At 40.5% G+C, this 27,198-nt stretch overlaps 1 protein-coding gene across 2 annotated transcripts; it reads left to right on the forward strand.

Moving 5' to 3' along the window:
• The first annotated feature begins 1,115 nt into the window (after window positions 1-1,115).
• On the forward strand, window positions 1,116-25,143 carry kitlga (kit ligand a). Of its 2 annotated transcripts, XM_026311852.1 has the most exons (10): window positions 1,116-1,410; window positions 15,863-15,973; window positions 16,249-16,305; window positions 16,764-16,916; window positions 17,531-17,717; window positions 19,707-19,760; window positions 20,603-20,706; window positions 20,875-20,981; window positions 21,693-21,756; window positions 21,848-25,143. In XM_026311852.1, the coding sequence occupies exons 1-9, from the start codon at window positions 1,396-1,398 to the stop codon at window positions 21,721-21,723; spliced, it is 819 nt and encodes a 272-aa protein (XP_026167637.1). In that variant the 5' UTR covers window positions 1,116-1,395; the 3' UTR covers window positions 21,724-21,756; window positions 21,848-25,143. The 2 variants fall into 2 exon arrangements, with proteins under 2 accessions (XP_026167637.1, XP_026167638.1); XM_026311853.1 differs by lacking the exon at window positions 19,707-19,760.
• Window positions 25,144-27,198: the final 2,055 nt, after the last annotated feature.

Below are 27,198 nucleotides of genomic sequence, written 5' to 3' on the forward strand. Positions count from 1 at the left end.
GGGCAAAACGCAGTACAGGGTATTGTTATTAGTACATTAGTATTATCAGAAACATACAGTGACTGATATTGATGCAAAAGAAGAAAAAGCCTGGATGTAATATCAGCAAAGCTGTTCACAGCTAACACTGGTTTAAAAATTAAAAATATCCTGCAAATAATTACAACAGGAAATGCCACTAGGCGGCATGAGTTTGGTATGAAACTCCTTTTCTTTTCTTTTTTTTTAAACAATAGTAACACTATAAAAAAAAATCTATAAAACTGTGAGATGCCTTCACTTACACTGTTGTAAGTCACATGCCCAGAAAAATGACTAGAGGCTTTTGTGTTAGATGTACAGAGACTGTATTCAAAGAGTCACGTTCCTATAAGAATATAATTGTCTACAAAATAAATAACACCGATCATTTTATGTTACTCACTGTAGATTCTGGTGCTTTTAATTTCCCACGGTTTTGTAGCTGTTAGTGACCAGGGACTGAAACTTTACAGTTTACTGTCAAACTGCCCATTCAGCAGATGCTGTGACTCACTTTGAGTCATTCAGTTTCCCAATCACTCATTCACTAAATTTCTCTCTCTCTCACACACACACACACACACACACACACACACACACACACACACACACACACACACAGTTGGAGGGCACAGTATTTTACAGCCCGAAGGCGTTTCATGTTAAATCACTGTTATATTGTAAATGTACAAAACCTTAATATAACAATTTATCGTCATTTTGAAGATGAAATCACTTTAATGATGCTAATGCATGTTTGCTCCTGTGTATGAATGAATAGTCAGGAAAAGTAACTGGCAAAGTGTCTGACCATGTTTTCATTCATTTCAATACTTGGTTCATTCTGTGTATCGACTTTAAACGTTTATCATGAGAAAGGAGCAGACTCTGGGTGTTCATGAGTTAATGCCTAGTACATCCACTACAGTAGGCAGTAAAATCACTATTGAGCAACCAGCTCAGAGACGCTGTGAACCTGTTTTCACGTCTGATCTGTTTACACTGGCAGCGGTAACTCTTAGTACCGCCACTCGTCAGAGGGCGGCTCTTTGACTGCTTTTTACGCATCATTATAAAGGCTTAACGCCCTCCCTCTGCGCGCTGTCCGCCGCTGCGAGCCCTCAGTATATGGATCTATGTTGTAGATAGACTGGCTAGATGTCACACGCCACTAGCCTGCAGGTTGCAAAGGTTGAAAGTACACATTTTTGTCCTTCTTTTAATTCTTTTTGGGGCTTTTTTTCTCCGCTGCTTGGATACTACTGACCTACACGTTGGATATGTGCACACAGGATGATGACAGCCCCTTTCGTCCCCGTAGAAGTAAAATAAAATAGGCTTTCGCACCCAGTGGATTTACTCCTGTCGTTCCATATGAAGAATTCAAAAGTAAGTGATTGTTTGTTTGGTTTGGTTTGGTTTTTTTGGGGGGGGGGGCATGACGCAGGGCAGCGGGCTCGATCCTGTTACTCTCCAGTATTTAAAGTTAACCACAAATCCTGTTGGATTTGTCACATTATTTTTTTAAAAAGCGCCTCAGGTTTTGCATGTGGTTTGCACATTTTAACACCAACCAGCGTTATCCAAGCTGGTCGTTAGCGCAGCCTCTGCGTGGCTCAAATGCGCCGCTTCTAACTGGGGGCAACGTGTTAATCCGACTTTCCTCCTTAATTTTCCAAAACGCTCCACTGCAGCGTTTCCCACATTACGCGTCTTCCTTGTTTGGCTGCTCCCCTGATCAATTAGTTTATCCCAGCCTGGAACTGTCACTCATGACAACATGTTTTCACCCTGCACAATAATCATTTAATACCAAAAATCACTCCTTAAATGATCTATTATTCTTTTTACTTATTTATTTATTCTGCCACTTTCTGTCATCGTCCATCCAAGTGTCCAGGTCAGTGGCTGGTGTTAATCGGTATAATGGGAGGTCACGGCGTCAACCAGATTATGTGAAACCCCCGCCTGTGTTCTGAAATTGATCATTATCTGTTATCTGGAGGATTAATCTACCTGTCCTTTCACCGGCTGTTCGCCCAGACCTTCGAGTTATTCATCAACCTAATTTGCGCGGCCACTGTCAGGAGCTGCAGGCCAGTTACGGCTCTGGGTCTGCAAGTCCCGACGCCACAATCTCTGTCTGACCCAAAACATGGGCATTCACTACTGAAAGCTTCTTTCCGCACACAGAGGGAACTTTGGCATCTGCATTTAAGGGAAAGGCCTGTATGTTTTCCTTATTTTGAAAAATCCGTGCACTTCTTCATTTCTTCAGGTTTGTAATGTGAGAACTGATGCACATAAATTAAATATGTGGATTGAGCGCATAAAAAGGTGTATAACCTTAATCTATACAGGTTTAACCTGCGCTCCAGCTCCCAGGCTGAACCCTGAATATCATCTGTCTCACTTTGCTTGGCAGAAAAACCACAACTGAGCCCCATTAACGCTGATTATATTCGATGGTGTTGTGTGTACACGCATCTGGGAGTAAAAGTATTTGAAGTTTCCTGGAGGAAGGGTGGCCATATCTGCGTTCCTGCTGCTGTTAATGATATTTCCAGCTGACATTCCTTTATGCTCATTCAAAGCAGGCATACAGTAACTTCTGCTGTGTGTCTGCCTGCATTAACACACACACACACACACACACACACACCTCTAATCTTCTATTCACTGTCCTTGACACAGCTCATGGTTCCTCACACTGTCATGTAACTGTATGTTGACTGTAATTTGCCATTAAAATAGAAGTAATGTTTCATTTTAATCAAGGACGTACTGCTCCATATTCATCCCTCTCATATTTCCATAGTGTTTGGAGCGTATAGTATCACAGTGTGTGCTGCTGACTGTCTGTCCCCGGTGTTTGTGATAGGTTCTAATAAGAACTAAACGGTGCAGATGGGTTCTAAAGAAGATGATTGTCCAGCAGACTCTTTCTATGGAAAGAGAGGAAGAGCAGGTCTAGTCCTTCACACCTTCACAGAACATTTAGCACCAGCAGAGAGCGCTAGTTTTCTAAAGCCTGCACAGTGTTGGAGAGAGAAGTCAGACAGGTCTTAGTGAGACATGTGGGTGTCCCCGCCCGCCAACACCCCTGTGCTCCTACGGAACAGAGAAACAGACATCTGAACCTAATTTAGCATAACCTGCTGCTAATTCAGCAGCAGTGAGTCATGATAAGCAGTCAGATAAGTGAGAGGAATAACAATTTAGGTTTTATTTTTTCTTTCCCTCGCCTCTTGCTGTCCAGAGTCAGAGCTGGGTGATGATACAGTTTGCTACTTGTTGACCAGCTCAGCTTTTTGCCCACATTTCCATCCAGGTGTGTGTGACACAAGGCAGGTGAAGTAGAGCAGGAGCGTACTGGTAACACACACACACACACACACACACACACACACACACACACACGTAGTTCAGCTGGAGGAGGCCGTCTCCAACACAGGGCGTAAATCCACAGGCTGCCTGTTCACATAATGTAGTCTCAGTTTGCTTCTGCTTTATTGTTGTGGTCTCTGACCTGCTGAGGACCCACATGCAGCATCAGACCCCCCCCCGGCCAACCACTAAACTCAGTCATTTATTTCTCCTGCGTCGTGTTTTCCAGTGTGCAAGTGCAGGCTGGGAGTGCAAGCATGAAAAGAAACAGGCTGCTCTCCATCACTAGATTTATGTCACATGTTGTGGAAAGCATACATGAGGGGTGTGTCGCAGCAAAGTGGGGGCGATATATCAGAATTACACTGTCCAATAATCACAGCTGGATCAGTTAAGGATTTGATTAGATAAATGTTACATATAATAAAGACTTAAAACTGCTTAAGAAGTCTTAGGTTAATGGTTTGTTTTGATAGTTTATCATGTGATTCCACTAATAAGAGGAAAGCAAACGCAGCTTCCACGTTGTGTACGTGAAGACGGTGTTATTGCACTGAATCCATTAATTAGTTCAAGTAAAATGAATCCTCTAACTTAAAAAAACACATTTAATCCTTATTGGATTTATTTTGGCTTTTCTGACATCTGACAACCTCAGCTCCCACAGCTGATTTATGACACCCCATTGGAGCCAGAGCCATGGAGGAGCCAGAAAAGCTCCCCAGGATACAGTCAGTTACATTCTCTCACTGTCGAGAGATATATCAGCAGCTTACATCTGTGATGGATGCTCATTTGTCAGCGCAGTATATCAAAGACACCTGATGACTCACGGTTTAATCACAGCCAAAGCTTGGCTGAATTTCTTTGCACAAATTATTCACTTTGTGTTGGCTGTGATTGATCACTGTCTCATTACTGTGTGTCAGCTTAATTGCTCGAATTCACCAAGACGTCTCTTGGAATTAGTGTTTCCATCCAAGATGTTGTTTCATGGCTGCAACATTTATTTAAACAGATGTCTTGGACATCATCAAAGATGTTTCTCTGTGATTCAGCTCAGCATTAAGAAAAAAAAAACTTTAGAAATCATCAAAAACTCATCTTTTAAAACTTCCCGTTCAAGCAAACCTGGGTTTTCTCATCTAACCTGCTGTTCTCTACCTGTGCTGGCTGATCTCCACAGTCACGTGTTGTTTAGTGTGGTCATGCAGTTTCTTTTCATGCCGTCTGGAAACTCGGAATCTGAATATTTAATGGTCTTCGAGTGCAGACATCCTTTTTGGCTGTCTGTTATCGGGACTATAGATGTGGAGTAGGAGCAGCATACTCCATCTCCCCTCTGGCACAGTAGCTCAATGTATCATTGTACAGTTTGTGAACAGTTTACACACAAAAAGTACTTGGTTATGTTTAGGGGAAGAGGCTGCAGTTTGGACTTATAGAGGCCAGATAATGGCTGTGGTAACATTAGAGATCTGCTCTCTGAAAGATGAGCTAACGCTCGGTTTGACTAGAATTTTCTTCTAGGCCATTTGATGTTCTGGTTCTGCAGCGAGAGAGAGAAGGGCCCATTTGCACACACGTTCCACCTAAACCTGCCTTAAAGATGCCGTGACTCTCAGTGAGCTCATGCTGCAGGATCACCAAACGTGCAAGCTTGAAATTACCATTTGGATCAGTCCAACGCTTTATTAGACCTGGGCTTCGGCTTGTCTCTTTACAAAAGGCACAGTGAGTGGGTGTTATGTGATTGTGACCATTAGTGGGGAAATCACTGTCACATGGATGCTTCACACAGCCGGAGCCAGGCTCATGGGTCTGTTCCGTGGGTTGGCAGGGAGTGTGAACCAGAAGCAACAGTCACATGCAATTATCAGCACAGCAACGTTTTCTCTCCTTTGAAGCCCAGGGCTGTCGTACATCGCTCCCTTTATTCTTAATGCACTATGTGAAATTTCTAACATTATTTTTGAGTCAGTTCATGCTCAACCTATGGCACTGAATGATCCGTGTCTAAACATCAATACATTTTTCAATACGATCGCCCTCTAGTTTGTTACTAATCTGAAACATTTTCTGGTTTCCTCTGTTTTCTGTCACCATAAGTGATATCTCTTGTCTTGAGGACTCTGACATCAGGTAGTCCGACTGCTTATTTATATAATCAACAGATTAATAAATAATAAAAATCATTTCTAAGTTGATAATTTGAGTCATTTCATCTTCACTGTACCTGGAGAACATAATACACACAGCAGCTACACCACAGCTTTTATACGTTAGATTTGACGAAGGGAATTTCAGATGTCCCAGCTCGGGTCCAGTTTACTGCACTTACTTGATCCATGTATGGGGCTTTCATCTTATTTCCTCTTGCCCTGTATTAAAAGCAGGTGTTTCTCTTGAACGGAGTTTGATTGACTCGGTGAGTGTGCAGAGACACTGCCATTAGAAGCTTGGCGGCAACTTGAGCAGTTGCATCAGGGGTTAATGTAATGTTATTATATTATCACCATTATTCTCAAGTGGCTTGAAACAGAATAAGAACGTGTATTTGTGGTTTGCGCTTTGGCCAAAAGCGAAGAAAATGCATAGAGTGAAGCAGCTCTCCATAGTCTAGTCTTGTGAAACATGTAAAACACTCACTGCATAAACTCATAAAATTGATGGCAGTCAAACAAAGTCAATAAAGTCTGTTTTTACTGGTCCTTGAAGAGTTGACTTTTGGGGATACAGGGTTTCTCAGCATAACGTTTTTACTTAAGTATTATCAGAAAGATGCAAATAAAACCCTCTGTTGGGAGATAGTAGAATGAAAATACTGTCATTCTGGCCCAGAATTGAAAGTCTGGATATAATATTACATAAAAAGTTCAGACTTGACAAATCAAAAGCTAATATCCTCTTAGAGTCTTAATTCTATTGACTTAGAGGATTTTCTGTGTTTATGTGGTGTTTGATGTGCTGGATAAACATGGGTGTTGGGGTAGGGGGTGGGATGGGTTTCATTCTCTGAAGCAGAAGCCTGCTGTCACAGAGCAAGTAGACACACATTGTCTGGTGAAGCTGATGACTTCTGAAGCAAATCACAACGTGACTGGCAGATTATTTTGCCCCCTTCTGAGATGAACCATCCGATGTGATTAGCAAACTCCATCATTCCTGTGTTTGTGCTAGTTAGTTCACCTCTGGTCTGTGTGATTGACATGTTGCTTTAAACCCTCATCATTAACAGAAGCTAAAGGTCTCTGACACATCTGGGGCCTCTACATATTGTTATAAGCTCAGAGTCCTCCTGAGTGAATACCCCCCCCCCCACTGAGTGATCCTAGTGTACGTCTGACTCGGAGCAGTCTCGTCTGGGGGCATTTAGATAAGATGCAGGAATCTTCCTTCTCACTCAACACATCTTCATCCCAGGGCGTGAAATACAGATGTTATGTAAAGTTCACCTTGAGTCTAATGCAGATGCCAAAAGATACTTTGGGCATGTGCGAACCACTCACATCAGCAGCTCTTCTTGCAGTTTGAGAAACACTGAAAGACGACTGATACGAGAACACAAACGTAACTGCTGTTCAAAAACGTTGAGGTGTGCAGGAGTCTTTGTCCTGGCCGTGCTGCTGTTGTGCAGCCAACTAAAACAGTTCCTCATGCTTTCCGGGGCTGTGATGTGCAGTCTTGGCATGACTGATTTTGACATGGTATTTCCATAGCAGCAACAAAATAACGTTCTCTTCTCGTCTGTGTGGGTTTTTTTTTTAATAAGACTGCATTTTACCCTTTAAGGGGGTCTTCTACTGCACAATATTCACGTGTTTTCAATACATTTCTTTGAGGAACATGTTCGATTTCTAAGGACACGAAGCAGCTGCAATTAAAAAGATATGATTTAAAGCAAAACCCGTGTGATGAAAGAATAAAAACACATGTATCCAGAGCTAGTGCTGGCGTCTTGACAGTTTTCAGTTCTCTGCTGCAGACACAATTTTTCTGTGCCAGAAGGTGTCGAGGTTCAGCGAAGACAGCGATCCAAACAATTCAACGTGCAGCAGAAACCAAAAGGTACCTCGTAAACTTGATCTTGCGGTGTGAAGGCAGACTGTTTTTTTTGGCACGTTCCTTTCCTCCTTACCTAATCTCCGCCTCACTCATGGTTCCGTTCATTACCAAAAATAAATGAGCAGCAGCATTTTTGCTGTTTGTGCGATCAAAGACATAGTGGCATAATATATGGATTAGATTTGAATTAACTTCAGTGACAGTCATTACTGACCACAGTCATACATTCCCAGGATGAGTCACAGGATCAGAAATTCAAAGAGGAAGAGATTTTTTTTTTTTTTTTCCCCCACTTCAGTGTAATTTAATGATTTGGAATAAGAGACGGGAGAAACTGAACTTGTGTTGGTGAGAATTTGTGAAGGCATCAACAAATCAGGATATCCTTAAGGGAATTAAATAAAAATAAATATGCACAACTTTCTTGTCCAAGCCAAGTTCCTAGTTCATATTAGCATCATTAGATCTCACAGTTATTTGTTGACTTAGTAAGTGATGTGGGTACATAAAGGGACTGGAAGCGGCTCATAAAATAGTCCCGTTCTTTTCCAAGGACAACAACAGGGAGCACACAGTGATCAAATGCATTTTGTCTTCATCCTCCCGCTTTCAAATGTTCTCTGGACGTGAGATCAGATTTCCTGCTGGACAACAGCGGGACGTGATTGCAATCAAAGCATCAGTGGTTCAAGTCAATAGTTCCTCTAAGGAGGCAGCAGCTTATCTGGACAAATTACGGCAGGGTTCTCTCATAAGTTTAACATGTGAATCCCAATCTGTAGCAGAATGATTTTGCATACAAAGACTGCAGATTTTCTGATGAAAACCCAAATCAAGCGTTTATTAAATGTAAATTAGGCCATAACTCTGGGAGTCTCGGGTCAGGACTCACAGACAGCAGACTGATTAAGTCTGCACTCACCAGTTTAGTCAGAAACTCTGCAAAATCCCTGTTTTCATGCTGTATTTCTCATTAGCTGTGCGGCACCTCGCACTTTGTTATGAGGACCAGGCCATCGAGTAGTTTAATGGCTCTCAGGCCTCAGTGCTCAGACTGTGTCACACCAGTGGAGGCCACGTCTCTGTGTGAGGTCTTTATATGTTCTTCATAAGCTGCATGTCACATGTCTTCTGAAATTAGTATCTTTACTTTGCATTTGTTCGTCAATAAGACAATCAAGAAACCTTTCCCTTATTTTTGTTCACTTTTTGCTCACCTGCTGTTTGCAAGTATGTGCTGGCCCAAACTGCTGGATCTGGTTTGACCAGATGTGCACACATCACATATCTCTTCTATCCACATTAGACACTGTTTGTTTTCATCAATGTCATTATTAAAAAGACTTTTTCTGCTCTAACCTACATTAGCCCATTAGCCATCAACACAGTTTTTAGCCCCACAGCTATGCCTGGTGTTTAATAGTCACTGTAAACCTTATCAGTGAAAGCACAGCTGTTGTAGTGTCAGCCCATGCATTCCCATTAAAGTTGACAAAGTGATGTTGACAGTTTAACAGGCTTTGACTGGTCTATTTGACGTTCAGCACGGTCCTGAAAAGATCACTTTTACTGTGTTATGTTTTTCTAATATACACTATTCACCGTGCTCATCCAGAAATAATGGCTTATTAAAGTGTGCAACAGTCATTATTGCCAAGAAACACCCCAGACTTGTCAGACAAGTGCCTCTTAAGCTTCTGCACAACCAGTTGATTCTGTGCAGCAGCGTAAATGGCGCCTCGCTATTACCTTGAAGTTGATTTTGTTTGCGCCAGCAGCTGAAAGGCAGAAGCAGCAGCAGCAGCAGACTGAATTCTAGATGCTAATCTGATTTACAGAGAAAGTAAGTGAGCTCTAGTCGCTTGAACTGTGTCTCCAGCTGTGTTACATCATACTCAGCTTCATGACATAAACTGCCTCCTGTGTATTAGGCCTTTTATACTCAGGTCCTTGCTGGTGATCTCTGACCGGGCCGTCCTTTTAAAGTCTGCCTCGCAGCATACAAATGTTGGCACTGTCTATAAAGTACTGAAAGATATAAATAATGAAACAACGTCATAATAAATACTGTAATCATTATTCTTATTGAGGGGATAAACATATATGTGATGGAAATATTTCCAAATCAGCATAAATCAGGAAAAGAAAACACCATTTGAACAAGGCACTCATTTGAAACTTGTGGTTTTCTTAGCCCGGATCACGTCTAGAACATCTGGACAGCCACAGCAGCATTTTCTCTGCACAGCCTTCATCATCTGCCCCGTTTTAATCCTCATTATGAAACATGGGAATTAATATCACATGGGAAAGTTCAAAACAATGCCCCAGGGAAAAGATTGGGATAAAATATCCATCTATCTGACAAAACAATCTGCATGATGACTAATGTCATGCAAGGTCCTGTGTTCTGCTTTTATGAGATTATGTGGTTGCGGGACACGAGGCTGGTAGTCTGGAGAGCCTGTTCAGCTAATGATACCTCAGGTTCAAAGTGGTGGTGGAAAATGAGACGTGGGTATAATCATGCTCAGCATGAATATGATGAGAGACAGCAGCCCTGCAGGCCTCAAGAGCGGTAATCCACCTGACAGTGGCAGACAAGATGGCTTTGGATTGCACCTGACTGTTCAGCTGATCCTACTGTTGAAGGACTGAAGGTGGTTGATGCACTTTATGTCGGTCAGAGCAACATGATTTTCATTGCTCCTGACCAATGTGGAGACTGGTCACTGAGTGTGTGAGCTGAAGTCATTTCCCCTGTTCTCACTGAAGCCTGTTGTTTATTGATATGTTTGGCCCAGGCTGTGAACTGGGATTCCATCAGCATTTTTGGAACTTGTTAAAACCAGATTTGTTTTTGCATGAGTGTTTAACCGAGATGTTTTCCTCTCCGTGTCTTTGTGCAAACAGAACGGCTCATGATGAGCTGGGAATCATTGTTTCATCTTAAGTGTTAGTTTAGTCAAAGTGTGTGTCTCATATGCCGTTTTATGATGAATTATGTAAAGGCTGTTTAACCAACTACATTTTGAATGAGTGACAACCAGCACTTAAATTTATCGTCTGCTTTTATATACTGGAAGAGCTGTGGTAGATAAATAATGACGGTTTCTCTAACCACTGTAGCTGTAACTTATTTCAGTGAAACCAAACAGCAGCATTTTCCTGCAAACCTGCAAATGCACGACACAGAGCCATGACTCTGTTAAACCTACATGAATATTAACAATACCAACATTTATGAGATGTAAATGTTAAAAATATTACTCTGACAATAAGACTGGAGGAATTGCCATCAGTTTAAAAAACATACCACACTATTAGCTCTGCTAGCTGGCCTCTTGTTTAAAGCCTGAAGAGTGCGGTATGTGAAGAACCGACCCATGGGTTGTGTGGAACACAGTACAATATGATTTGTTCTTAAATGGAAGGATTTTGTGACTGGTATGTTTCTCTCTGACCTCGGCTGTTTTCTTGTCTATGCATAGGCCTGTAGAAAGAACTGGGGCTTCGATTGTTAGTGTTTCCTCTTCAGTATCTGAAATCATTGTCAACATTATGACTGGGGTCCAACCTTTTCTAATGCTCATGAATATTTTAGGAAAATCACTGCTGAATAGATGAATATGGAGTAAAACTCAACTGCTTAACAGTTTTTCCTTTATGATTTCTATAATAACAGTAAAGTATATCATTGTACTCTTGCACACATTATTGATGTGGGCACATTGTGCACATTCAGCTCACTGTGATTCGTCTTTATTTCAGTGATAAAACAACATTGCATTGTCCAGTAAGTTTAGTTTTTCTCTAAAGTTACAATAGTCGTTGGTCTGATCACGTTTGCTTTGTGCTGCCCTGCCTGAACTCGAGATTTAAATGTCTTTTCATACAATCAAGCTGCTTCTAGAATTGATCAAAACTTCAGCTTTCAATGCAAATAAGACGTAGCATCAAGAGTAACCGCAGATTTAACTACATTACATCCAATCAATAGTGCTGCAGATGATAACTGCAGGTATGAGATCAAGAGAACATAGTGTTGTACATGTTAGGAGGAGGCTTTAAATAATCAAACACTGTAGACAGATCAATATTGTGATAACCCCAAAGTTTTATGAAGAGGCCCCAAAACCAGCAGATGGTTTTGCCTTTTGTGTGAAATCCTTGCTCTCTTTGGATTTAATGCAAAGAGGTTTTATTTCCATCCCTCAGTTTAAATGTCAACATCTCAGAAATGTATGAAAAGGTTGTTTTGTTTTTTTTTTATAAAACCTGCAGAACTGATTAGTCTTGGAACAAGGAAACATTCAGTTTTAGCATCAATTACACAATAGATTTTTCTGACTTTGTCAATAAAAGAAGATTATAAATTATTATACCTGCACATTCTCAGCATCTGCAGAAAGGTAGTATCACATGAAACTCTTAGAGAGAGTGCAAACCTGCCTCAATGCTGTACAAATAGTTTGGAAGTGTAAAAACACCCGGCGCCTTTCATCAACTCTGTCCGGTGAGAGTTGAAGCTGTGGCTTTTAGGCAGAAGTCATGACGCTAACGTCAGTAGCTTTCATTTGGCTCGTTTTGTGCTCTGTGAGTCCGTCCCATTAAGACCCGGGGAAGCCTACGTGAAATTGCTGCCATCACTCACATCCTGCTCTGTTTGCTGCTCTACAAACAGTCTATGCTGGTGCTGTGTATGAAATCACATGACCCACCTTGCTCTCACGAAAACAGCCCCAGGACTCACTGTCAGGTTTAAAAGAACAGGATCCAGGTTTAACGATTAATAGCAACTACGTTTTCTGCTCTTCGTCCAGCATGAACAGGTTCAGATATTCAGAATGTTTGAACCTTTTACAGGAGAGAGACATTAGAGATGTGGATCTTCGGGAAATGTTTGTATGTGGCTGGAACAACTTATACTTTTCATTAAATTTTTTTTCCCCAGTGATTCCATTTGTTATGGTTTTCCAGCCTGCCAGTGAAGCATCTAATTTCATATGCAGCCTGATGTTTTTGTCATCAAGGCATTAGCTGTCACTGCCTCCGTCCTTTAAGCAAACTCACACCTAAAGCAGTGAAGTGTCAGTGAAACCAGATACAATGAAAATGTCAGTGTAGGTATGAAACGACTTGCACAGTACAGTATATCGTGGAAATGCTCCAGAGATGTGCAGGTTTTTTCTTGCTTCTTCCTTAATCCTTCCATTAATGTTTGCATAGTTTCTTGTTCTGAGATTAAGGCATTAGCTGCCACCACCTACTTCAAAACCTGAATCATTCTTTAAACAAACTTTCAGACAAAACAGGGTAGAATCAATAAACGTGTTGAGTGAATTTACCTTTCACCAGATACAGTAAAGGTGTCAGTGAGGTTATGAAACAGATGTAAACCACCAGCCCTGGTGCTTTGTTGCAACTTGAAGTGAGTTTTAAAAAGATGGTTTATCTGACGAACTGAGACAAAATATTTAGTGCTAGTAGTAGATGTATGTCCAGGTCATATGGGGAAACCACATGCATTTTATTCATCCATGCATTGTGACACAGGTCTCCATGTAATTGATTTTGATACAGCACAGTTAGTTCCTGCTGAAGCAGTGAAGTGGCATCTGGGTCGCCATATATCAACTCAGACCAGAAGGTTAAAGCACTGAATGTAAAAACGGTTTAATATATAAACCTGGAACTATCAGGATCAGGAAGTTTCTGATATCAACTGAGAGCGTTTGTGACTTTTGGTCTTTCACCATGTTTGGACGGTCCAGCTCAAATTACCCCACTTTTTTGTTTAGGAGAAGACAAAGATCTTATTGTTGATACGTGCATCACTTCCTGTCTTTTAAAAAGCTCTTTCTTTGCTAAACAACCTGTGACATGGCAACTTGTAAAATTCCTGATTGTATTTAGTTTAATCTGTGGCATCTTTAATCTCATTACCAAACTAGAAATGCTGTCGATGACACGCAGAGGTTGAGCCATAACTGATGAATTACAGGACGGTTCACACGTTTGCCTGTTGCTGATCTAAAACACTGCATCACTGTCCCAGTCTGCAACTTAAAGAAAGATTAGTGTTGGTGAGCGGCAGCAGAAGTGAGACTACACTGAATTACACCCATCTGCTCTTTACATGCTGCTTTTCCTTCAGCCATTTCCTGCTGTTGATGGATCATTGTTCCATTCTCTTCCTGTTGTGGCTCCGTATAACAAATATATAGTAACAGGAGGAACGTGGGTGGTGGAGCCAGCCTTGAACATTTGAAAATGACCGATGTGAATCGCCAAACTGGCAGGGAGAGAGAACGCAGCGACAGTATGAGTGTGTTCGACTTTGAATGAGACCAAGAAAAGGCGTGCATGGCCTTTTAAACCATTGCTTACATAAACTATAGCACAAAATCCTGCTGTACTGGTTCAAGTGCCTGAAGATTAGGCATGGTTCAGTTTATTATGCTCTTTTGATCCCTGTCTTTGTGAAACAAATAAATCACACAACGCTTTATTCACCAAAGTGAAGAGTCACTTGCTCGTTGAGTTGTTTTGGGTTGGGCTCAAAATGGTCCTAATCATCATCATTAAGAGAAATTGTGGATAATATGGTCAGATTGGCACAGAAAGAAGGTAGCGGTGCCAAAAAAATTGCAACTGTTAATGTATGATTAGCCAATAATGCAACTAACGATCACATGCCTGCGCTGCAACCATGGGAAAGAAGTCCAAGTGGTCCCTGTTCCTTAAAGAAGTATCAAACGTGCCCCTTAGTGTTTCCCCTGTAAACAGAAGTTCTATTTATATTCAGTGCCCTTTACTCAAACGCATTGTTCGGTCTAATAAACATAGTGAGAGCATTTCCTTCCACCCTGAGCCATTTTAAAAACATTCGTCACCTTGTGCATCTCTCCAGCCGTCGTCTGCGTCTCTCATCAGTGTATTACTGTGTGTTGGTGCGTTATAATCACAACTGTTAACAGCCTAAAAAGATAAATTGCATCAATTGCACTGCCCGCTGGCACAGTACTGACGGTTTCTCTCAATACAGTAATGTTCTTTTTGACCTGGCAACTAGCAACATGACAAATAAACTTCAGGTCTCAAACTGGTGCCATCAGCTCAATGAGTTGTTGACAGATCACTCCATGTTCAGGGTGTTTTCACGCTGTTACAAGCTAGTAAAGAAACAAAATGCATCAGATTACTAGACGTGCACGTGCAGATCTTTGCAACCAGATCATATTCATTTCAGTCTGGCTTTCGTTCCTATATTTATTGTGCTGAACATTTTTCAGTTGCTTGGCTAGAGTTCATATGCTTTCACACGGAAAGGAACCCAAATTAAATGAACCAGAATTATAAGGAATCGTTAAATGTTTGAAAATGGCAGCAACCCAAAAGTCCTAACAAAAACTAGATCTGAGTGCAGAAGTAAGTGTTCGTTAGTGTCTGATTGGACTCTAAAAGGTGTTTTTCTGGGAAGATATTTCAACATGTCACAGCAGGAAAAACACAGGCCTAAATAATAGACGTAATGATGCTAAATTGTATTCAGCTGCCGTAGTTTCAGAGTCTTGGTGCAGGCTCGGTCACATTGTCATGACTTTCTGAGATGCTAAATGGAATGAAGCCGTTGCTAATGTTATCAGTAACTCTTTGCTTTATCTATTGTGAGACGGCTGTGAAAAGGCATATTGTCTCAGTGCTGCTACATTCAAAACGTGCACCGGTCCACGTCAGCGGCACAGGAGTCTAAGGTTTCTCTCTTGGAGCAGTGGCATTTCTTTTTCTGTGGCATAAACACAAACAAACAAAAAAAATAAATAAAAAACACACTCATATTCAGTAGCATGAGGAATGTTCAGTTGGTAAAATCCCTCTGTGGGTAACAGGCACAAACTATAACATGATGAAGGTGCATTTGATGATCAGGTTTTCAGGCTCTTTCTTGGACACTGTAATTGGTTCTGTTTGGTTCGATCAAACATTTGCACAGAATTAAACCTCACAGGACATATTTAGTACAATATTCATGAATCACTCACCTGGTCTTTGCACCACTGCTGTGAAACACACTGTATAACACTGAGCTATTCCCATCTACATGTCTAAGCTTCTGCAAAACCACTGTAAATCACACAGTCCCCTTGTTTATTTGTCCAACACAAATGACGGTGGTTTGGGTTTACAGCTGTGAGCTCAAGGCCTCGGGTCTTTTGAGACTAATTACCTGCACAATCTTCTATTCTTTCTGTGATTTCCTGTTTATTGTTGTTTGCAGAGGAACTCAGAGTCAGGAATCTGTGTTGTGATGAAGTTTGATGGCTTATATGAAGAATATGGGACTGATAGTTCAAATGTTTTGTGTTGTTTTTTTTTTCACCTGCAGATTAGGATACACGCCTGTGTCCATTTACTGCTGTTCATCGCGCTTGGGGTATATTCAAGTAAATTTGACGTGAACCCAGTGACAGATGACATCTCCAGACTCTCTGTTTTGGTAAGGACGACACTGTAATTTCATTCTACTAAAGGATCTGGAAGGATGTACAGTTTTAAATTTCATATTCTTTTCAAGTTCACTTTATTTATTACCAAATTTATGGCGAAATATTATATAATGTTAGGACAAAAAAAATATATGAGATTCAGAAAGAGAGTAAAAAACTTGACTATGCATTTGACTGATGAAATAAATGCTACATGCTACGCTATTAACTTGATTTGAATGTAATGTATTTTTTTTGTTTTTTGTTTTATTCTTTCCTTCCACAGAGACAAAATATTCCTAAAGATTATAAAATTCCTGTACATTACATTCCAGAGGAAGAGGTAAGATATCCGGCCACAGGAATTCATAGAAAATAATAAAGACGGGGACTAGCGGCGGCTTTTGTCCGTCCCTTTTCTGGCTTGTCTAAATGTGAAACGTTGCTTTAGTCTTTCTCCAAAAGGAGAAATCTTTCATTTTCAAATAAGCGTATCTCCTGCTGTCACTCATGCTGTCACTAACGCTGCATGTGTTCACACCAAAAAGGAAGAAACTACTTGACTGTGGTGACCTTTGTCTTACTTGCACCTTCACACCAAATGTTGGTCTGATTTTTCAGTGTAGTATAAATATTGTGTCATCACAGTGCTAACCGTCAAAGTCACGTATGACTGGGCGGGTTATTAAACTTTGGATATGTACTGAGAGTAGAATAACGGGTCATGTTTTTATTATTATCATACAGTGTTTGCTGTTACTGATTTTTTTTTTTGCCATATGTCTGCTCTGTCTCTTCTAGGGTGGGATGTGTTGGGTAAAATTAAATGTCTTCTATTTGGAGGAGAGTTTAAAAGATTTAGCGCATAAGTTTGGAAACATTTCATCCAACAGAAAAGATATTAGCATATTCATCCAAATGCTCCAAGAACTGCGGCTCAGCATGGGGTCAGTGGTAAGTTCTTAGTGTGCTGGGTAAAAATGTGGACTGTGTGTTTATTTGGCCTTCATCATGAAAAAGGCTTTTGAAAATCTCAAATAATGTCCATTGAGCTTCTTAAATGCATGTTTGGAGTGGCCTCGATTTAAGCATTCAAAGCTAAAATCCACACAGAATGAGGTCGTTTCAATTATGTTCAAACACAATAATAGCGGCGTCCTTCATGCAGGCTAATGTTACAGCCTGGGTGGGCTGACGTTACTGGCATATTGATGCCATGTGACAGATACAGCTTACACTAATTGTGTAAGCAGATTCCCTCCAAGGCAGATACACAAAATATGGCTTTAGCAGGCTAAGAAGGAAGCATGACTGACAAATTAACATTATCTAAAGCCTTGTACTTCAATCCACACATGACTAGTACGGTAATTGCACAATGACGTTCAGTGATCTTAGCAGCTACCTGCAGATTTTCCTTGTTCATGTGCACATTGTCTGTGCGAAGGCAGTGAAATTGCCTTTGGTCATGAATTTCAGCTTTAAAGGCATTTTATTCCTTCCAAATGTGACCTTGAAATGAACTGCTCAAGCACAAGCATTTCTTTGACCCACGTTTGTCTTCGCAGGAGCCGGTCATGTATGATTTTGAGTGCCACTACAGGGAAGAGAGGTGGCCGACAGCACGATACTTTGACTTTGTCAAAGACTTCCTTATAGCTGCACAAAATAGAGAAGACTCAGATGACTGTGATCCTCCTCCTTGTCCCACCCAGCCGTACACAGTAGATGGACAACTGAACACAACAGAAAACGGTAACTGTTTAACGTCTGTCGTCTACGTGGCCTGTTTGTTGGCAGGAAGAACTATACATAAATATACATTTGGAAATAAAATTAATGATTATGAATCATAATGTTTGGTATCACAACATATTCATTTCCAAAAACAACAAAAAAAAAGGAAGTGGCTCAAATATGAAATATGAACTTTCATGTACATATTACAGCACTTTAATCAGGTTTTTCTACATTATTAGAAAACCTGGCACTTCCTCTGTATATTTGCTCTTGACTGGTTTTACTGGATGGAAGTTTGTTTTCTTGGAGCAAAGGGCTGTAATGTATATTAATGTATATGACCTTCCCTGCTGAGACAATCTAATGGCTTCAGAAACACCAAAGTGCATAATACAGATGAAATACAAATAAAACAGACCTGATACATTTGCTTCTTGTGGACAAAAGCTCAGTGTCACATGTCATCCATCGACCCCAACACAGCAATTTGAAATTAGTTATAAATCATTACACACACACACACACACACACACACACATCCCATCGGGTGTGTAATGCCTCAAGTCAGAGGATGCTAAGATGTAAGCTAAAGATGTAAGACACTCTATTCTTTCCTGGATCAAACTGATGTTTTTGAGATTGGACTTCACACTTCATGTGACATGGGGAAGGGTCAGGACTCAACACATATTTTATTTGGCAGTTCATCTGCAGGGTGTCAATAAGTAGGATGGAGCCTCGTTTTGTGATCAAACTCCCATAAATAATAATCTCCCTGCTCATTACCGCCCCATAAAATATTATGTGCTCATGACTAACTACTAACTAACTCCTAAAGATACGTAAGCTAGAAAAGTGGGTTACTCATAGAGAACCAGGGGTTTAGTGATAAATGAATGAGTCTCAGTTTCTCTGTTCAGTTCAGGTTGGAATATAAAACTGGTCCATGATTCTAGCAGGAGAAAGATAACATCACATGAGTGGCTCAAAGATAATCCTGAGAAGAAGAAGCTCTGAAAGTGTCACAGAAAAATCTTCAGTCAGGTTTGTTCTCCAGGGAACAGTGGAACAAATAAAACACATTTGCATCGAGGCCTGTGGATTATCTACAACATTGTTTCTGGTGACACATTTGTCCTAAAATCATTTTCTGTGAACTGAGCACTACAATCAAATTCCCCTACGCTACTGTCATGTTTGGGTGACAGATGTGAAATTCCAGATGTGGATGTCTCAACATCTTGGCGAACTGTCTTCATGGCCCGTTGCCTCCAGTGATAAGTGAGAAAATGTGTGCCTTCATGGTTTAGGTTAACTAACTCTTTAGGCGTTTCAAGAGTTTGTTGTTCCCACGTAAATTTTCTGAGCTGACCCACAGATTCAAACCAGCAGCATTCCAGTCACAAGCTCACGTCTATTCGTAAAACCACCACCACCCCTTTTTTTTTTTTTTTGGACTATTGAAAACAGGCTCTATTTAGGACAAATCTCAAGTGGCTGTTTCGAGAAGCTTTTAATCCAGGAACCATTATTTGTTCACAAGAACTTTGTGAGATAAAACGGTCTCAGTGCTTAGACGGCCCATTGAGACACAGCTGAGTCACAGGACTGAGGGAAGATGTCCCCAGGTAGCACATGTGAAAAGGAAGAAAAGGGCCGAAACTCGATTGTATACGTGTTGATTACAGAGCAATCTTCCAATCTTCCCAAGCGCTTGGCTTTTCTTTACCTGAGTGGATCACATCTTTTATGTGTGTGTGTGTGTGTGTGTGTGTGTGTGTGTGTGTGTGTGGGAAGGTAAAAAAGGCGCCGTTGAGGTGACTTTTTAGCACCTGACAATGAAATGTTTTCATCATCATGTCGTAACACTCCACCCTTTTGCCCGTTTTTCATCTCTTCTCTGATTTTTGCTTGTCTCTTCTCGTAACCCTGAACTCACCAACCCATTTTTTTTTTTTTTGTGTGTGTGTGTGTGTGTGTGTGTTGTGCCATTTGTTCCTCCAGGCTTATCCACACCCTGCAGTGATCGCTCAGACCGTCCAACAGACTACAATCCACGTAGGTTTGCAGTTCTCAGGATTTCTGAGAAAACAAGTGACATGTCTGTGATTGGGTTGCAAAACCAGTCCAGCTGGTGTGTCAAAGTGGCAACTTTTGCCAGCTACACCATTTCTCCACATTCTGCAGCGAGTCGGCCTATTTCCCCAGAACTGATCCCTTATCACATCTTATGTCTGCTGCAAAAAGACTTCTGCACCCACCTTGTTTAGACACACTTGCACAGGTAGTTTTGTACAGAGATGCACACACAGGATTAACACACACACACACACACACACACACAGCGTGAGAGTTTAAAGAGCTGTGATAAACCATCAGTCCCACCGTGCTATAACCACAGCAGTAACTCTGAAGTGAGTTTCCTTCATGCAGCAGTTAAGGAAGCTGTAAAATAGAAAATAGTAGTAATAGTAGTTGTTTTTTTTTTTTTGAGGGGGTCTCTGGTGTTTTTAATAACTTTATAGTCCCTGTGCACTCAAAAGTGTGTTTAGCTTATTTTTTGCTTCTCTTGTTGATGTTTGAGCAGAGGCACTTTTCACCTTCCTGCTGAAAAGTTTTAAGACATCTGGTGTCCAGCAGTTAATCTTTTAAAGGTTTTTAACTTTTTTTTTTTCTCAGACAGAAATTATTATTATTATTCATAACAGACTGTGTCTCAAACATATGTCTGAAAGGAACTAGTCTGATGTCTTGATGTCCTGTAATGGCCAACTGGCCAACATTTCATTGCACTTATACTAGAAATACTTATTGAAACATAGATATTAAAAGTTAGATGAACCATGGAAGTAGCACAAGAATTAGATTAAGTCTTAAGTCGTGTTGTTTTTTGTTTTTAGACCCAAGTAAAGGACCTTTATTCCTGCCTGAAGTGGTGGAACGAAGCCTTCTCTCCTTACTGTTCATTCCACTTATAGCCCTCATCTTATTGTTTGTGTGGAAGGTAAGCAGACTTTTGACCCACGCCGCTAAGTAGATTAACCTCCAGAGGCGTTTGTCGCCTGTTTTATTGTCGAACTATAGTGCTTTTGTCCAGGGGATTTATGGCAGCTGGCAACAGCCATTCAAGCTGAAGTGTCTGTACTAAATATGATTTCCTACCATGAAATAGGTCAAATCACGGAGGAATGAGGGCAATCCACAGACTCCTGGTGAAGATGGGCCCTTCACAGGAACAGAAGGGACTGCACCTCCACTAGATGCTGAAATATCAGAAAAGTAAGCTGTTTAATTACATTTTAGCTTAGTTATATGTTTAATGGAAAGCCTTTGTCATCGGTTTTGAAAGAAGTGGGCATTTAGTAGGCAGAAAGACACTATGTTGTGTCTTTGCATCATGGGAATTGTCTTTTCTACCACTTTCTGAACGTGTCTCATAGAAGAGATTATGATATCGTGGCCTTAACTTCTTTGGCCCTGATCATCCTGTTTGTTTTCCGTCTCGTGTCGGTCCCTTAACTTCACAGATGTACAATACTGAGGCTCTGCTGTTACCTGTTTTCTCATGGTCGCCTGTTTGCCCCTAATCGGTTATTACAGCTCTGAGTCATCATATGCATTGCTATGACTTTGGCTACCCAAATAATAATAAGCGAGTTTCTGTAGACGTAAATACAACTGAACTCTTGGTTCATTTTGTCTCCAGAAACTAAACAGAAGTTTGGCTTCATGGAGCTAATTCACAACTAAAACATGGGAGCATCTAGAAGGGGATGGTCTCCTGGCAGCTTCTGACCCTGAGAGGTTAAACCGTGATAACAAACATGTTGAGCGTGCACACATCGGTCAGTCAGTCCAGGCTGTGATGGACATTAAAGCACATGATGGAGTCTTAAACTGCATTAACAGTTTTTTTTATAGTTGAGCTTCTTAAATTGTGTTTATTTTGCAGGATGATGTCTAATATTTTTTTAATCTTTCCAATTACAGAAACAAGTTGAACGTCATTGAAATGGTGTAAACTTCTACCCCGTGATGTTCCTCGGCTTAATTGGTAAGATTTTTCAGATTACATCAAATGAAAGTAAAAAGCAAAACAACTGACACTGAGCTTTAAAACCTCTTCCCACCCTTGTCTCTCACAGGGCTCTTCTCTTTCCTTCTGTTGGCATCCAGAGGTGATAAATAAACAAACATGAAGCTCAATCCCATAGTTTAATGTCAGAGGTGAACGGCCTGTTTTTGACTGCTCTCCAGTGGCAGATATTTTTTTCTGGTTTAACCACACCTGCTACCATATGGATAAGCTTGTCTTTTATTGTGAGACTGCATTAACCCAATGCTGTGAGATTTCCCAAACCCCCCCCCACCCCTACGAAAACCCACTGGATTCTCTGGCTCCTGCGTCATGAATCGTGAACCTTTTGGGGAAAACTGTACCTCCCTAACAGCACGTTGCTGCAGTCTGCCTGATTATTTTATTTTATTTTATTTTATTTTTGGGCCAATTCATCTTCAAACAGGAACACAGCGAGTGACTGACACTGGTATGAACTGACAAATCAATTTACTACCTCCAATGACCCTCATGTTAACCACATCCTTAACTGCTCTACACTTTCCTGGGATTTCTCAAAGAATATAATGTTAAACCTTGTAGTTCCAGAGCGTCGTCACATTGTTTGGTTTAGCCATGTACCCGTCTGGGGTGTGTGATGTATTTATTTATTGGTGGTAGCACTGAGCTGCCGCTGTTCATACAACTGAAATGTTTTAAGCGATCATTTAAGAGCACCTTTACTAATGGGTCACATTTAAGAACGATCTGTAGACTAACACGTTGTTAACCCAAAAAAAAAACACATTGCTGAACAAGTAACATTTTCTTGTGTTGATGTTGTTGATGTTGTTGGTATCTCTGATTGGGTGACTTTGGTTGTGTGAATGGATTTCATGAAACAAGAAACATAAATACAAAATATGCTGCTTTGACTCACTTACATTTAGACCACTTAAACGAACACCGACATTCTGCTAACGAGTATCAGGGACAACGTCTGTGGATCCAGGATCTTTATTTTAAAGCAAAGGTGAATGAAACATATAGTAGGTGTCAGACACAGGTAAAAACAGTGATGGGCCTCCCGTCTTAGCTAAACAATGCCTTTATTTTTTTAATTAACTGGATTTAATTAGGAAAAGATTTATAAAAGGAAGAGACATGATTTGTGAAATGAAAACGACATAGAAGATATTAAAGTTATATAACGCACCATTTTAAATCAAGTGATGAATACTGTTCAAATAAAGTGTACTCATAAATCAAACACATCAGCACAGACTGTTCACTCACCAGGCCTGGTCTAATGTGACTGACCTGCCTTTGTCCGGTATCAGTGTTGAATTTGCACAATTGAACCAACTAGCGACAATCTGACAAAGCTCGTTAGTGCATTTATCACAGTCCACAGAGCTCACCACATTCCTAAATATCAAGTTTGCCTTAAATTTGCGCCTCAACACCCTGCCCAAGGAAGTGCACTGTCATCGGCTTCACGTCCTGAGCTGTAGCACGTTGGTGAAACTTTAAAAAAGACACTTTTTGTTTTTAAAGAAGCCTGGCGAGATTTAGACCAAGTGAAGAGCAGGAAATCTTTTACCTACAGTCAAACACTCGAGACCGATGTTGTTAAATCCACACGTATCCGGCTCAGGCCCATCATTAAATCAATCCTGCCTCCTCTGCTTTATGCAGTCTCAGATCTGATAACGGACCTTATCAGAGCTGTGAAGAGGAAGGTAACACGTGAGGGGTTGACTCCCATGATACCTTGCCCAAACTCTGTGATCCAAGTCAGTAATGTGCTACAGATATTAAGACGATTATTGAGGTTATTGAAGACAATCAGTAAAGAGTTAGGAATGTGAACAGGGCACACATCAGTCCCGTCAGGCCTCCCTGCTATCTGACAATGAATTCTGTATCTACTTCGAGTATGTTCATCATGTTTGTGGTCTTACATTGTACCATGTCCATTCTTTGGTTTGTGCCTTGTTTAATTAGTGTGATTGACTCTGTGTGTTTAAATACCCGACGCCTGTTTATGTTTCTGTGTGGTAGCAGAAAGTGGAGAGATCATTACCAGGCAGATTCAGATACTCTCACCACAAAAACCTAACAGACTGCCCCCCCCCTCTCTCTTTATTTTTAAAATAAACTCAAAAACCATGACAATCTAGTCAGCTTGACCTGTTCCCAGTGGAGATTTGGAAGACAATTATCTGGAAAAGCAGTGCTTCAGTATGTGAAAACTCTATTAGCAGAACAAGCTTCGATGGTTGTGACATTTCTGTGCAAAACAATACATTTTAGTCTTTGTAACCTCTAGAAAACTGTTCAACTGGTAACTGCTTGTTTCATGTATTTGGGACTATATGCTGGGACTTTTTCTTCTAGGAGACAAGAGTATGTTGTGCAAAATTGAATCTGTGTTTGAAAAAGTATACCACATTGGTGTTCCTATAGTTCAGAACAACAGTACCTTTCAGCATCAATAGCTGGAACTCTTTGGTGTGGTAACGTGTTGTCTGTTGTGTTGAACTGAAAACATAATTTCATTCATTCAAAAATGCATCTTTGAGGACCACTCTGCTAACAGTGATGTATTGTCTGTGCCATATACGCTATGGCGATTTAGAGCCGAGTCTGTTTTTTAAAAAAGTATACCACATTGGTGTTCGTATAGTCATTTAGTAAAGCAGCAGTATTTTTTAGCAGGAAGGAAAGTACTGTTATTCTAAAGCTTTTAGCCAATTATTTCTATTCAAAAATGCATTTTTGAACAATATTGGAACATACTTCAGTATCTATGTCAGTTTAGACCTGAAACTTTCTCTTCGATCATCCTTAGGTTTCGTTTCTCTACGTGAAGACTGTTATATGCAGTGCCCAGTATTCTGACAGAGACGCAGGCTAGTCTAGCCACAAACAGGTCAAAGGTTACCTTTTAAACATAGTCTATGAATATCTGCAACAGGTCTAAGCTGTGAACAAAATATATAATAATGGTCTCCCATTTTCCTGTCTATATGAGAGCCACAAACAGTCTGTGTACGTCTGATGCGTGGATGCCAGAAACCAGGCAGTTCCATGCACGAGCTGAGAGAGCTGCCCTTAAACACTGTTCCTGTGTGGGTTGTTGTGTGATCTGAGACTCTGCAGAGTTGCATCCTGAGCAGTGCTCTCAGGCTCGAGTGATCCAGTCCATCCCACTTCACTGGGTGAATCAAGTGGCTCTAGGCAGGAAATAAGTCTGGGTGCCAAAAAGCAAATGTAATTATTGCCCAGTTGTTATTCTGGGTGAATCCTCTACTGTATTCTGTATTTTTGTAAAAAATGTAAACAAACATATATGAGATATGAATAAAGTACACATATCCAGCTGCTGTTTATTGGCTGCTTGTTGTTCAGGAGTTTTAATCAAACTAAAATTATCAGCAGGGCAGAAAAACTCTACATGCAACTGGGAAAGAAACCTTGCAAAGATGTTAGTGCTAAACTGAATGCATTTGATAACTCTATTGCCATCTGAAGAACGTTTCTAATGGGCGTTCAGAGCTTCAGGTTTGAGTCCAAGAAAAGCTTATGCTATTGAGCGGCGTGCTTTTTAACATCTTTTGCCTGCTTCACTGCTTTTTTTAGGCAGATTAATGTTCTTCGGTTGTCAAATTTTATTCTATAAATCACACGGAGCTCCAAGGATAACTTGGGAGAAAAGCTGCCTAAAATAAACTATTATATGTCAGGTTGTTAAGATAATAAAAAATAAATATTAAAAAAATATGCCTCTCTGGTAAATCACATCTCTTGCCTTGAAAACTTCAGCACACCCAGAACAGTACAAACACAAAATGCAATTTTTTTTTCATTTTATTAAAGCAATAGCACCACAGGGAGCACTTGGCCTCCAGCCTTTTGTCTACAGCCACTTCCCAATGCTGCCAATATCTCACGCTTCAGTACGACCTTGAGTACGTTTCTGCTTTTATGTAACATTTAGCATGTTCTGCATAAACGCACACAGAAGCTTTTCTTGGTAGAATGGTACATGGACAGAGAAACTGTTTACCTTAGAAAGAACTTCATGGAAGTGTAAAAATGGCTTGTGTTTTTGTCATTAAATAAATCAAAGACGCATTATAAATCCAGATTAATGATGATGCAGGCTCTTAAAGGACATTGTTACACAGCTATTCTCTAATCGCAGCTGCTCTTTGCTGTCAATTTCACGAACTAAAAAAAAAAAATACAGACGCTGCTAAAGAAACATTTTAAATCCCTCTGATCTCGTCACCGAATCCAAATCGATTATTCTTGAGCTCATAAGTTGTGTTATGACTTTGTGAGGCTGCTCTGATGGCCCTGCTGAAACTGAAATGTTGTCAACCGTGTTCTTAGAAATGCTTCAGGACATCTACAACCCTGCGCACTTTACTGGGATGAGTCATAACAACCTCATGGGCATAATAATATACCATCTATCATCATTTCTCGAAATCTGTACCACTTCCAAACTAATAGGTCTCACTTTCCTCTTGACTGTCAACAGCTCTGAATTATAATAGAGTCTTTCTTATCAATTATTATCCCGTTTACTCCAATTATCACCCCAACATGAGCCCCGTGTTGGAGAGGGATGTAAAATATATATCCCAACATTTTTGTTCCACTGAGGTAGAGTTCTAACGTAGGGTTTGTAAACCTGAGTAAGATTTATGGTAATTTATGGAATTAAGCAATAATTTTGAAGTCTTGAATTACATGTGATTGAATGTTTTCCCATCCACCTGAATTTTACATGCGAGTAAGATTGTATCTGCTCTGACTTTCCCACATGCATTCCTCTGAGAATCTGCTTGTGCCTGTAGTGCAATTAACCAATTATGACTGAATGGGATGAGGATGAAATTATCCCTTAGGTGGTCCAAAAGGCTTTGGTTATTTATTTAAACAGCAGTTGCTTAGTAGAATATAAACATAACAGGATATGTTCAAATATAACAGGATGACAATACAACCAGAGTGTAGAGTCTTAGAGAGGCCGTGACATAAATCTTCAATTTCAACACCTACAATAATAGATTTAATGAATTTTATATTAGTGCAGAAGTGCGAACTCTTTTGTTGGCGTAATATTCAGACATAATCACATCTGTTGGGATTTCCCCAATAAAATCAAAAAGGTTTATCAGCTGCTCTGTGGACGTCGGTCTCTTACATCATACTGACCATTATGATTTCATCTTTGCTGTCAGGACGCAGGAAGCCTCTGAAATGTCCATTGTTCATAGGCATGTTTACAATGAATGTGCAATTGTGTCACTGTGAATAGGCATACAGAAGCATGACCTAAATCGTAAAGTGGACTGATGTGTAGCATGTACACGGACAACATCAGCAGTTTCCCAGGGTCACTAGCGTGTCTGCTGTCATGCC

This window comes from Mastacembelus armatus, chromosome 6 (assembly GCF_900324485.2).
Source record: "Mastacembelus armatus chromosome 6, fMasArm1.2, whole genome shotgun sequence".
Lineage (NCBI taxonomy): Eukaryota > Metazoa > Chordata > Actinopteri > Synbranchiformes > Mastacembelidae > Mastacembelus > Mastacembelus armatus.